This window comes from Felis catus, chromosome X (genome assembly GCF_018350175.1).
Source record: "Felis catus isolate Fca126 chromosome X, F.catus_Fca126_mat1.0, whole genome shotgun sequence".
In the NCBI taxonomy this organism is placed as follows: domain Eukaryota; kingdom Metazoa; phylum Chordata; class Mammalia; order Carnivora; family Felidae; genus Felis; species Felis catus.
Window position 1 is genome coordinate 101,593,158 of NC_058386.1, and position 12,297 is coordinate 101,605,454.

General features: G+C 40.0%; 1 protein-coding gene across 3 annotated transcripts in view; it reads right to left on the minus strand.

Annotated features, from left to right (window-relative positions):
* TENM1 (teneurin transmembrane protein 1) overlaps window positions 1-12,297 on the minus strand; it is a 786,286-nt gene that overhangs the window by 110,446 nt on the left and 663,543 nt on the right. For all 3 annotated transcript variants that reach the window (XM_011279454.3, XM_011279453.3, XM_019824255.2), the window contains one exon: window positions 4,455-4,704. In XM_011279454.3, coding sequence (XP_011277756.1) covers window positions 4,455-4,704 — 250 coding nt within the window. The remainder of the gene's footprint in view (window positions 1-4,454; window positions 4,705-12,297) is intronic.

The window sequence follows — 12,297 nt, forward strand, 5'->3', positions numbered from 1 at the left end:
CTGACTGGATGTTTGATGAAGGTAGATTTCAGTTTGGTATAAGAAAGCATTTTCTAAAAGAGCTCTCCAAAGATGCAATGGGCTGTCTACGAGGGGTTGTTTAAGGTTCCTGTTACTGAAAGGGATCAAACAGAGTAGACACCATCAAATGTCATGCATGCATTGGGTGCCACGTTGCACCATATACTTCCATGGACTTTTCTGACACTAAGCTCACAGATCTGTGATGTCACTTTTGTGTTACCGAATGCAAGACGTGTACGTGTATGCAGTTTTAACCTGAGAAGCAAAGCCACAGAAATAACTAGACCTAAACTATTTCACGTGGAAATGAATCTAACTTTAAAAAAATCTTCAGAGAATGTATTTTTGAGGCTCTCTTAGATTTAATTACTTACATAATGATCTTATAATTTTCCCTTCTTTATCATCTTACCTCAATTTCCCACTGGAAGGGAACACTAAGATGTGTACGTATGGATGAGATCTGCAGTAAACAGGCAAAGGGGTATTATATACTTCAATAACAAGAAATAATATCGTTGCTCTTGCCATATTGCTAATGATAATGACACAACTGACTTTTCCTTACCCTCCCCATTCAGCCAATGGGGGGGGGCGGCTACAGAAAATAAATGATTGGCAACCAATGAAAATGAAATTATTTCTGAAGTCAGATGAAGGAAATTCGATTAGGGAGAGTTAGGATCAGCAGAGCTGAGGAAAGAAAAATCTATAGTCTTCCAATCTTTGCAACGTCAAGGGGCACCTGGAATTGTTCAAAGTGGCCCACTATGAGACAAGAGGATGGAAGAGAAGGGAATCTAGAAGGGCATCCAGGAGGAGCAAGCAAAATGTCATCAAACTTTGGGCTGAGAACTGCACATCTGTAGATCTCAAAACAAGTTAAACTGTATAAGACATGTAAGAAGATGCTCAAATAATAACTTGAAGTCAATTTTACAGGTAGAGAAGCAGAGAACAGAGTGGTTAAGTTATATAATGAATAACCTTGACAGATGGTGAAGATCTAAAATGTTCTCTATCCCTTTCTGTAATAACCTATTGACAACATTGCTCTTCCATTCACAGCTTTAAATGCAACCAATAACATAAAGACTATATTAGTCTGTGTTTCCAAGGAAACAGATGACTTAACCAAGTAAAATGACTAATATGCACTGGGGGGTGGTGGTGGTAGCAGCAATTAAATTAACTGATTTTAACAACAACAAAAAAAACTGGTACAAAACGAAGTTTCTATCTATGTACAATAGAATTCATTGACCATTATGGTTCTTAATGTAGCAAAGGCTTATTATATCAACTTATTTCTCCCCAGGAAGTTTAAATCTGGAAGTTATAAAGCAAATATATAAATTCACCTATTATACATCAAAGATGCAATGTACACAGTATAGGCTACTGATCATGACAGATACTTTTTTATATTTTAATTTTATTTATTTACTTATTTATTTCTAATGTTACTTTAGAGAGAGAGACAGAGTGCAAGCAGGGGAGGAGCAGAGAGAGAGAGGGAGACCCAGAATCTGAAGCAGGCTCCAGGCCCTTAGCTGTCAGCACAGAGCCCGATGCGGGGCTCAAACTGTGAGATCGTGACCTGAGCCAAAGTCGGATGTTTAACTGACTGAGCCACCCAGGTGCCCCTTGGCAGATACTTTTTTTTTTTTTTAAAGGTGAATCTAATAAGAACTATATTCGTTTTTGAGTAAACATGATGGATAATGTTTGCTGACATAAACTGGTTTGATGGTTTTGACTACAGTAAAATAAGGAGTTACCTGTCAATTAGGTCAAATGCTCATCTAAATTCAATCTGTTTATTTCTCTGATGGCCAATCACGGGAGTGTTAAAGAAGGGAAAACTATGTTTTTTTTTCCTTGAATCAAATGCAAGGGAGAACTACTTTCTCTTTGAACATAAGCCTGGGAATCTTAACTGTGAGTCTATGAAGGGGGTAGGTTGCTGGCGGGTGGGGATATTCAGGGAGACAGGGAAAATATATGACCCCTGAAATCGCATGTACAATTTTGTGTGAATGTGTCTTTTTCTGGGGAGAAGGCCCACAGCCCTCAATAAATTCTGAAAGGGGCCTGAGAATTAAAAAAAAAAAAAAGTAAGAAGAATTGCTGTAAAGGATGTGAGCTCGGAAGAGCTAGCTAGAGAGACTCAGGCTAAGTGAGAGAGCCTGGGTGTGTGAGCTCACGGTGTGTGCACGCCTATGTGTTTGAAGAGCTTTGACAATGTGAGAGAACAGTACTGTGGAGTCAGAATGAATGGAGGGATTGGACAATACTTCCCACTGCCAGAAACAAATTGTTCTTTATACTGAGAATATTGCTTTGCAGTTAGGGTCCAAGTTTTTCTATTTTATCCTTCAAATGACTTTGTGTTGAAGGTCATAAAGTACTTTGGACTAAAATGCAAATCTGTTAACTGTCAGGGATTCTTGAGCAAAGGAGAATCTCATCGATGAAAATTGCTGCACCTTAGTTAGGTACATTTGCATTGAAATCACAAAGGAAAATACTCAGCTGGGTGTTCTTAATAGTAGTATTATTAGTATTAGTATTTGTTTTTATAGCTAATCTTATGGTTTTTCCTTGGAGGAGTTACCTACATAGGGCTAGCCATGAGGCTTTATAAAGCCTAGAGGCTTTATAGGGTTAGCTATATAGATAGGTTCCGTAAGACAAAGTCTCTGTCTACCTGACAGCTAATATCTGCATGACTAGAAACATTCAGATGGTGAATGAATTGTTCAGTGCTCCGTCAATGTTTGGCATCATGTAGACAGAACATCCCTAGGATTTTGAATATAATGTTGAATGTTACATAAATCGTTTCTAAATCCAGGAATATGAACATCTTGGCCTTCCTTGTTGACTTTCCAGTAAGTAGGTGCCCCAAGAGATATACTGTGGGAAATGATAAGTCACCATGAAGTGTGACATCCTAAGGTACATAAACATTTGATTAGAGCAGGGTGCTGTGAATTAGTACCTCTCTAGTCTCTCTAGATGTGCTTTATCTTTATAAAAATCTTAACTTTACAGTCTATTTTTTATCAGTCAAGGGATTTAACAGCTTTCTTATCCATGACAATGCTTGCAATTATAATTAAGAAATGTTTTAAAACTAGAATGAATTAATATGAAAAACGGATGGAGGCTTGGGACTGGAAGATGTCCACAGGTAGGTGTGAAGGACTAACTCAGTCTGAGAAAAAGAAGGTAGATTCCAGAGCAAGCATGAGAATCTGGAAAATTTCAAGGAATGTCCCCATACATTCAAATTTCTATGCTTGTGTGAATATAGTGTTAAATGGAAATGACCCAAGACTTTTCATATGTTTTGACTGGCCTCGATGGTACTCTGTACATACAAGTTGCTCCATTAATGTCTCTATTCTCCCAGGTCACTATTTTTGGTCACTATCTTTCAGGTCGATGAGGGGATGGCTGAAGCAACAACTGTTTTATGGACTAGTTTATAGGATGACAACAAAATCTTCTGGAATAGAGGGAAACTTTCGGCCTAAAGTTCCAAAGGCATGTGTCAGGGATAAAGCTGTCATAACCAATTGGAGGGAAGGCTCTATCAATTTACCCAGGAGGGAGGAAACAGGTCTATCCTCACTGGAATGGGAGGGGATGCTTTCCTTTTCTAGGACTCCATAGGGTATATATTTGTATCTTGTAGCCTCAGAAAGGGAGAAATAAGCTGATTAAGCCATAGTCTATTTAGTTGTGATCTTTGTGTAACTTCAGAACATGGAATACCAGAAGGTATGAATTCCTTTCAAAGGGTGTCAAAATACTTTGTACTCTCCAGAAAATTCCTAGAACAGAGTGAGAAAGTCTAACGATGGATGCTTTAATCTTTTTTGCCCCAAAGGAATAGAGCTTTTAAGCATTAAAAAAAACAAAACAAAACAACAACCTAGTTCTTCCTTCCTTATCAGGGCATACAAACACAGACTTCCATTTTCTTTTTTATGAAGTGACCACTTCAAAAAATTGAACCTGGAGAACTTAGAAAATTGAGCCTTTTGGATCTGGCATTACCTCTACCTGTGGAATAGATATTTTTGATCAGTCTTCGTTTTGACCAGCAGGGGCTGAGTGGCTTACCTCAGCACTTGGAAGTACTGAGATCCATGTCGGTGATGGCAATGCCCACAGGGAAGGCCACACATACAGGGATGTCAACACTTCCTGGTTCTCCAAAGCAGTGCTCAAAAGTCCTTTAAGTAGGAGGTGTGGGCCTGTTGACCTATGTCCTTTGTCCCTATTCCTGCATCTGAGGTCAGGGCTACAATATGGGCGACTGCATTTTCTGCTCTTCCTTGCAATGCCTTTCTCTTTGTGTTATCGCATTCTTGCTTCTTCCTTATCCGCTAAACCAACAGAGATTAGAGGAGACTTACCTTAATTCCAAAATACTAACGGAGTTTCCTGAGGGAAATATTCGTCTTATGAAATTAAAGTCGCCAACATACACACTCCCATCAGGGCCAGAAGCTAAGGCAACAGGAGCAAAGAGCTTGTTGTTGTGAGCTGGGCCATTGCAGTTGGTGCAGGCTACGCTCCGCTGGTGTCCGTTACCCATGATGGTTGATATGACTGGGGGCTGCTGGGAAATGAACATATTTTCTCCATTCCCTTTATGTATGATTCCTAGATCCAAGAAAAAAAAAGAGAGTAAAAAATTACCTCACAATATTCTCAGCTACATTTTAACTTTTCTCTTGTTGTTCAAAGCACCATGACGCTTTGGCCTGGCAGAAAAAATCTTGATAGTGAAGCACACTGTCCGAGGTTTTGTTTAACTGCATGGCCACAACAAACAGGAGCATGACACTTTGCCTCAGCTTGTCTATCTGTGATATGGGTTAATACACCCTTTAGTACTGATCCTAAATGCCTCAATGAAACCCGTGATAAATAACTTTTAATGATCTCCTGTTCATTTTGGGCTCTGTGAATCATCTGTGGCTAATTTTTCATCTCTGGATGACTATCTCCTGATGCTTGGCACACACTTGTCTGACTTCAAATTACCCTCACTATGCAACTGACTGGTTCCTGAAAAGGAAGTGTCAGTCAATTTTAATATTAACCTTAGCAAAACACCATCAGGAAGGTAATTGACTTCTGTAAAAAAAAATCATACTGTTAGAATGCACTTCAAAGATATAAGAAAGGGACTTGAATTTTCCACTCTTTTGGACCATATCTCACTATCATCAGTGCAGGAAATAGAGATACTGACTTATGAAAATGCTGGAAAATACTGTGCATTCTCTTTGGGCAATCTCTTCCAATCTCACGGCTTTAACTCGTATCTCTATACGCCAAAATTTTCTCCTGTCCAGAGTTGTCACCTGCCATGCAATTTCCTGCTCGATCTCCTCACCCAGATGCCCCAGAGGTACCTCAAACTCAACAAGTGTAAAATGGAACTCACTGTCTTCCTCTCCTCCTGCTAAAGCCTGCTTTTCATCCTGAGTTCCCTACTCATCTTATGAGTGGTATCACAGTGCGCGTATTTACTCAAGTTGGAAGTGTGGCCATGACCGGGCCTCTTATTTTCCTCATTCTCTAAACCTAACTCATTACGAAACCCATGCTGAGTCCATCTCCAAAATATGCTGAACCAGTTTTGTCATTTCTATTCCTACCACTAAGGCTTTAGTTCAGTTTTTCTTAACTTCTTGGTCTCCTGGCCTCCATGCATACCTATCTCCAAACCATCACCCCCACTCCTGCCATTGAGATCATTTCAGTATGTGGCTTAGAATCTTTCAACAGCTCTGTATCCTCTACAGGATAGGGGGTACATTCTCTATTAAGGTATACAAAGTCTTCATGACTTGACCCTTGCCTACTTCTTCAGTCTCCCCTGTCACCATCCTCTCATTTGGGATCTTGAGTTCCTGTGATAGTGAACTATTTATAATTACTTTCACATACTTCCATTCCTGTCTACACTGGTACATGCTATTCCCTCTCCATCTTGAAAGCCCTCCTCCTCTTGTCTGCTTGGGGAACTCTTATCTATCCTTCAAAGCTCAGCTCAATTCTCTCCGATGCTCTGTCCAGGCAGAATTAGTTACTCCCTCTTTCTTGTGCCCATGGTTTGTTTTCCATAGCTCCATTATTATACCCACTAACTTGTATGATACGGTTTTCATCACTTCTCTATCTTTCCCACTAGAGCCTGGGCTCCATGAAGGCAGACCCTCTGTCTGACTCTTTTCTGCATTTTAGTGCCAATCCCCATGGCCAAATCATTAGAGGAGCTCAGCAAATGTTGAAAATAGGTTTTGAGTCTCTTGTAGTCTCCTTGTCCAAATCCCAATGATTTTGCAAACCTGCTGAGCCTGGGCAGAAAATCCAAGGAACAAGTACTGCTGTGCTCAAGTCTGCCCAGAATGAGCCTGGGCAGGTAAAACATCCATGTTGTGAGAAGGCATGCCAACGTGTCACACTGAAGTAACTGACGGCAAATGAATGAATGCAGTAATCCTGTACAGTCTTATTTTTTCTCCCATGACCCCTGCTATCTATCTCCTTGGATTGCTTGTTACTCTCCCTAAACATTTCCTGAAATATCTTCCTCAGTTTTCTTCTGACTTTTGGTCCCACAGTCCTACAATAGAAGCCACTGATCACTCAGAAATAGGAACGTTGCTGGCAAAAATAAGTAAGAGGGTAACACATACACAATACCATAGCACCAAACATGTACTTGGAAGGGTCCTTCCAGGAAACAAATCCCATACATCATATAGCCTTCAGATTTCAAGTCTAGGTATTTTGACTCTCCCTCCCAAGGTGATTTCTGGCTATTTTTTCAACATATGATCTGCAGGAACAGCTACGAGCTTATGGCCCAACAAATTGGTCTTTCACTGCAGAACTGTGAGATGTCTCGAGGATCACTACTTTCTTATTAATTTTATTAATAACTTTATTCATCAGTAACAAAATTCTTAAGATTTAGAATAGTTAATTAAATAAGATTAATAGGGCTGAATTTCATTTCCCAAAAAACACTTAATTGCAGTGTGATCAACATTACAATTTAAATGAGTCAGGAGGAAGTGAATGAGAACTTGAATGACAGTCACACAACATCATCGAAAAGAAACCTCCTGACGATTGCTACCTGAATATCCTACCAATGAGACTATGATATGTTCTCTAACAAATGAGGAAACCAACTGTTTAGCATGTCTGTATTTCAGCAATGCATTACAAGGTATATCATTCAAAAATATGTCCAATTATTGGCTTGGAAATACCAGATTTGCTATTAACATCTATTTTCACAGGTAGATCTCCATTTTTTTTATATCAATATAACGGTGTAGTTAACAATTACCTTCAAAATGACATGTTATTACCAGGTTCCTGGCAATTTAAAAACTAAAGATGGCTATTCTAAACCATTCTTCTAAGCCTACAATTCTAAAACTCCCCTTTTCTATTAGAAAGCCCAGCACTCCATCAAAGAAGAAGAATGATTAAAGGAAATAAAACATAAGGCAATGTACTTTCTGATTACATCTCAACAATTGATGTCTTGCTTTCATGCGAGGTACTGAAGTGCCCGTGTACTGAAATTACCATTCCTGTTTAAAGCTGAAGCAATCAAAACAAAAATGGGCAAACCCCTTTTGTACTGCCCTGGAAAAATAGATCATTCTGAAGGGTGTTTTTGTTGTTTCAAGAATCTGTTTAACCTTCCATTACATAGAACCGGGGCATACCATCTAGCAACAATGATTTAACACCAATTCTTCTGCAAAATGTTTCTTTGAAAATATTTTGTTTATGTTCCTGGAAATCTTGATCAATTACTGCTGCCTCCCTTCCAGTTTATTCTGCCACACATGCTCCTTTTGAAAACAGAATCAAATGATCCCAGGACAATGCACATTATTTATATGAAGGCCAACTTCCCACCTAGGGTTGGGTGTCTTGTTTACAGTCAACAAAGAAACCCTACTGAATGGGGCTCACTGTGTGTGTTCTCCCCTAAGTTTTCCTTTTCTCCACCAAGAAGCCAAAGTCGGTTGTGTAATAAGCTAAGCATGCTTTTAAACACACTGCTCATACCCTCCTGCTACCTTGCTCAGAACTTCCTTTGAAGCTTATAAATAAGTTTGAAATAAAAATTCCCCTTGGAAGCCAGTGGGTGGTGCTTTATGCTGATTTCAAAGAAGAAACCATTTTTCAGACTTATGAACAACGAGGGACACAATACATATTTCTCTTAGGACCTGACTGAGACGATATAAACACAAACTGGAAGATATGCCAGTGTGATCAATGGAAATTTACTTCCCCTCCCAGTAAAACCATTTGTCGACAAACTACTGGCCTATTTTGGAGTCTACGTTGAAAGAAATTCTTTATCCATTGCAGACAGATGACGATATCCAATTAGTACCCTGGATTGTTTTTTCTAATAATTTTTAACACTCAACTGGGAGGACACACAAGGGTATGTGTTTGATATAAAGATATACTACAACAAATAGCTTACCTCTGTAATAGACGACTCATGTACACGTTTTTATTTCTTATAATTTTAAAGGGCCGATTTCTTTTAAAACGTAAGACTATGTACTCTCTGTAATCACTAAGAAGATGTATTTTTGAAGGAATAATATCAAAAAACACAAGTACCTGCTGTTTTTTTTTTTTATCTTGGTGAAAGTAGAAACCATCTATATATATCAGGCATAATATTTGGAAGCAATTCTCCACAACCAATGGTTAATTGTCAGGTAAATATAATTGCTGCAACTAACATGACAAATGGTCTGAAAACACTGCCTTCTAGAAAGTACCCGCTGCATAATGATTTTTGGAACCAAAGAAAAACTAAAGAATTGAATGGCAGCAGGCATCCAATCTAATTACAGGTGTCTTTTTAACCAGTGAGAGGAAACTGGGGGAAGATAGATTCTTGTTTCTAATCTGCCATCTGTCTCAGATCAAAAAAGCAGGGTGCCTAAAGAGTTAGGCTTTTTCCAGAAAGAAGCGGAGTGGGGGAATTTGGAAAGACGGTCGCTCTTGCCTTAATCAGTCAGAAAAGACTGTCTGACCTGAGGGGGAAAGAGCATTGCTTTCTAAATTGGCCTTCTCAAGGCTGCTCCTTCACACTTATCATTTCTGCTTCTAAAAACTGCCTTTGTAGGTGGGATTTAGACTTCGAAAACATCCCACGAGAGGTGTTCGTGTCCAAGGTCAGGCTGAAAGGCAGTGGCAGGGCTGGCTTCAGATCTGTTTCCTGGCAAGTGTGACAAGTTCTTGGGTAGAAACACAATGTGCCTACAAATGAGATGATACAATGAACAAATGTTCCTTAAAAACAAAAAAAAAAAACCTATCTAACATAAGGTTTGTGTCTCAGAATAAAATTCTCAGAAAGAGACCGAAAGCACGTTTAGTGGGGCTGGGGTGAGCACAAGGGATCCGTTGAGGGTGACAATATTCCAAAACTGTTGTGGTGCTGGGTGCACAACTCCACAATTTACTAACCATCACTGAAGTGTATATTTAAGGTGGGTGAGTCGTATGGTATATCAATTGCACCGCAATAAAGGTGTTAAGAAGGTTCTCAGAACCAACTTGGTACCTGTTACGGAAAACCTGACTACTGGTGAGGTAGGGGTGGAGAGAACACGTCGGTGGAAATCAGGGGGCCCCCAAAGCCAACTTTCTCAATGGCTCCCCTCTGCTCTGAATTTTTAAGCCTGTGTGAAGCAAATGGTAAGAGGACATGGGACTGGGAGCACACAGCCGGGGGCTGGTTCGATCGAGGTCATTTCCCACTTTGTGCTTAATGTCAATGACAGGCATTTGAAAGAGACAATCCATACAAGCCAATAAAAGTGAGTGGAAAAGAAATGGCTGCTTAAAATGTCAAACTCTTTCAAATCAAAACAAAAAACCTCATAACTTAATAAGTGGCATCTGCCCTTTCGTTTTTGTACTTTTAAAACTATGATTCCCCTTTTGACAACAGAAAAAAGTTGACATTTTATATCTGTGCCTGAATCTTTGCTCTTAAAAAAACCAACAATTTGAAACGGAATTTAGAATATTCCTTGAAAGAGGGGGAGCAGGTATGATGAAGGCACACCGCAATGGACTCATTTACCTTTGGCATCCCACACTGGGACCATGGTGGGTGGTGTCATTCCACCGTTGAAGCAAACCTGCTTAGTTTTGCCAATCAAAATTTCCCAGCCTGTGTGGCTGCTTGGCTGGCCTGACCCAACTGTGGTGCAAACAAAGTAAGATCATAGGTGTGATTATAAAATGGATCTCTTAGCCTTGGTCAGTTCATGGCCTTACAAGATATCCTGACCTTAGCCAGCTGTTTCACGAAGGTAAGATGCATACAAGGATGCCTGGCTGGAAAAGCGTTAACTGTCTCAAGACATTCACATCCCCACTCCTGAAGAAATAACTCAAAGTACGTGTTCCACTGAAGGCTGCTCAAAATCTGCCTCTTTGGATGAAAAGGAATACGATTTCACAGGGCAAGCTTACCAGCAGATGTTCAAATGAAAGCTGGATGGGAGCACCAATGACCGACCTCCCAGTAGGATGCAAAACGAGGTGAAGGAACTTGGATGAAGCATTTCTAACCAGGGTAAGAGAGGTCAGTTTATCTGAGAGACACATGGGCTCCAGGGCCACCTGTGGTCTCTTCTCCTGATTTAGGTAACATTTAAATTACACACACTAGGAGAAAGTGACAGCAGGAAGAATAGTTCAAAGAAGCAAAGATGGAAGATGACCATGTCCTGGTTCTCTGCCTTTTCCCGAGTTCAGGATGTAGGAGACCTAAAACTAAGTGAAGTCAAGGACTGCTCTCTTTCCCCAGATTCTTTCACTTCTTCTGTCTTCCTCTACCTCTTCTCCTCTTTACCTATAACTGTCCCTTGACTCAATTCCTAGCTTCTTACTGGAGCTACTGACATTTATGTGGATACGCGACTGTGGTGCAGAGAAGGAGCACACGGCACTAGCCATTTACTAATGGAGAAAGTCACATGATTCTCAGATTCTTTTTTTTTTTTATTTTAATTTTTTTTCAACGTTTATTTATTTTTGGGACAGAGAGAGACAGAGCATGAACAGGGGAGGGGCAGAGAGAGAGGGAGACACAGAATCGGGAACAGGCTCCAGGTTCTGAGCCATCAGCCCAGAGCCTGATGCGGGGCTCGAACTCACGGACCGCGAGATCGTGACCTGGCTGAAGTCGGACGCTTAACCGACTGCGCCACCCAGGCGCCCCCAGATTCTTGATCTTTTAAATGGGATTAATGCCACACTCCAGGGTTGTTGTACTTAAAGTGGGACAGAATTCAACAAAGCCCTTTGAAAACTGTATCATGTGGATGATTCATTGATCCTAAAGTGCACATTTTGCTTCACATTTTTAGCATCTCTGAAAATAAGTATGTATCTTGCAATCAATGCATGTCATAGTTTAATTGGCAGCACTTTCCATAAAATAACAGTGTAATTGATGGAATCTTAGATTGTATAAAACACGGCAATTGTTATTCCACTTTTGAAAAGTTGGTTACAACGTCAGATACACTGGTTAATTACTTGTGATACAGCAATAATGATAGATGATTCTTAAAACCCAGTTTCATAGAAATTTGTGAGGAAGAGGTCTCACTGTGGTAGCACTAATTTGAAACCAGATTGTTGTGTCTGAAAAGAAATATACTAACATGGCCATCTCTAGGTGGTGGACTTACACCACCTTAATTTTACACTTAATTTTTTTCTTGCACTTTTCCAAGGTTTCTGCATCAAATAGGTGTTACATACATGTAATACATATACATAGCGTTATGTGTATGTGTATAGAGTATTAAAAAAAGTATTAAAAACATTAAAAAAATTTTTTTAACGTTTTATTTATTTTTGAGACAGTGAGAGACAGAGCATGAACAGGGGAGGGTCAGAGAGAGGGAGACACAGAATCTGAAAACAGGCTCCAGGCTCTGAGCTGTCAGCACAGAGCCCGACGCGGGGCTCAAACTCACGGACTGAGAGACCATGACCTGAGCCGAAGTCGGCTGCTTAACCGACTGAGCCACCCAGGCGCCCCACTATTAAAAAACATTTTAAAAGCTTCTTAAGTGCATAGAAATAGGCACTCTTGATCACGAAATGACAATTATTCTTGAGGGAAACCTGGCAATGTGTATGAAAAGCCTTAAAAAC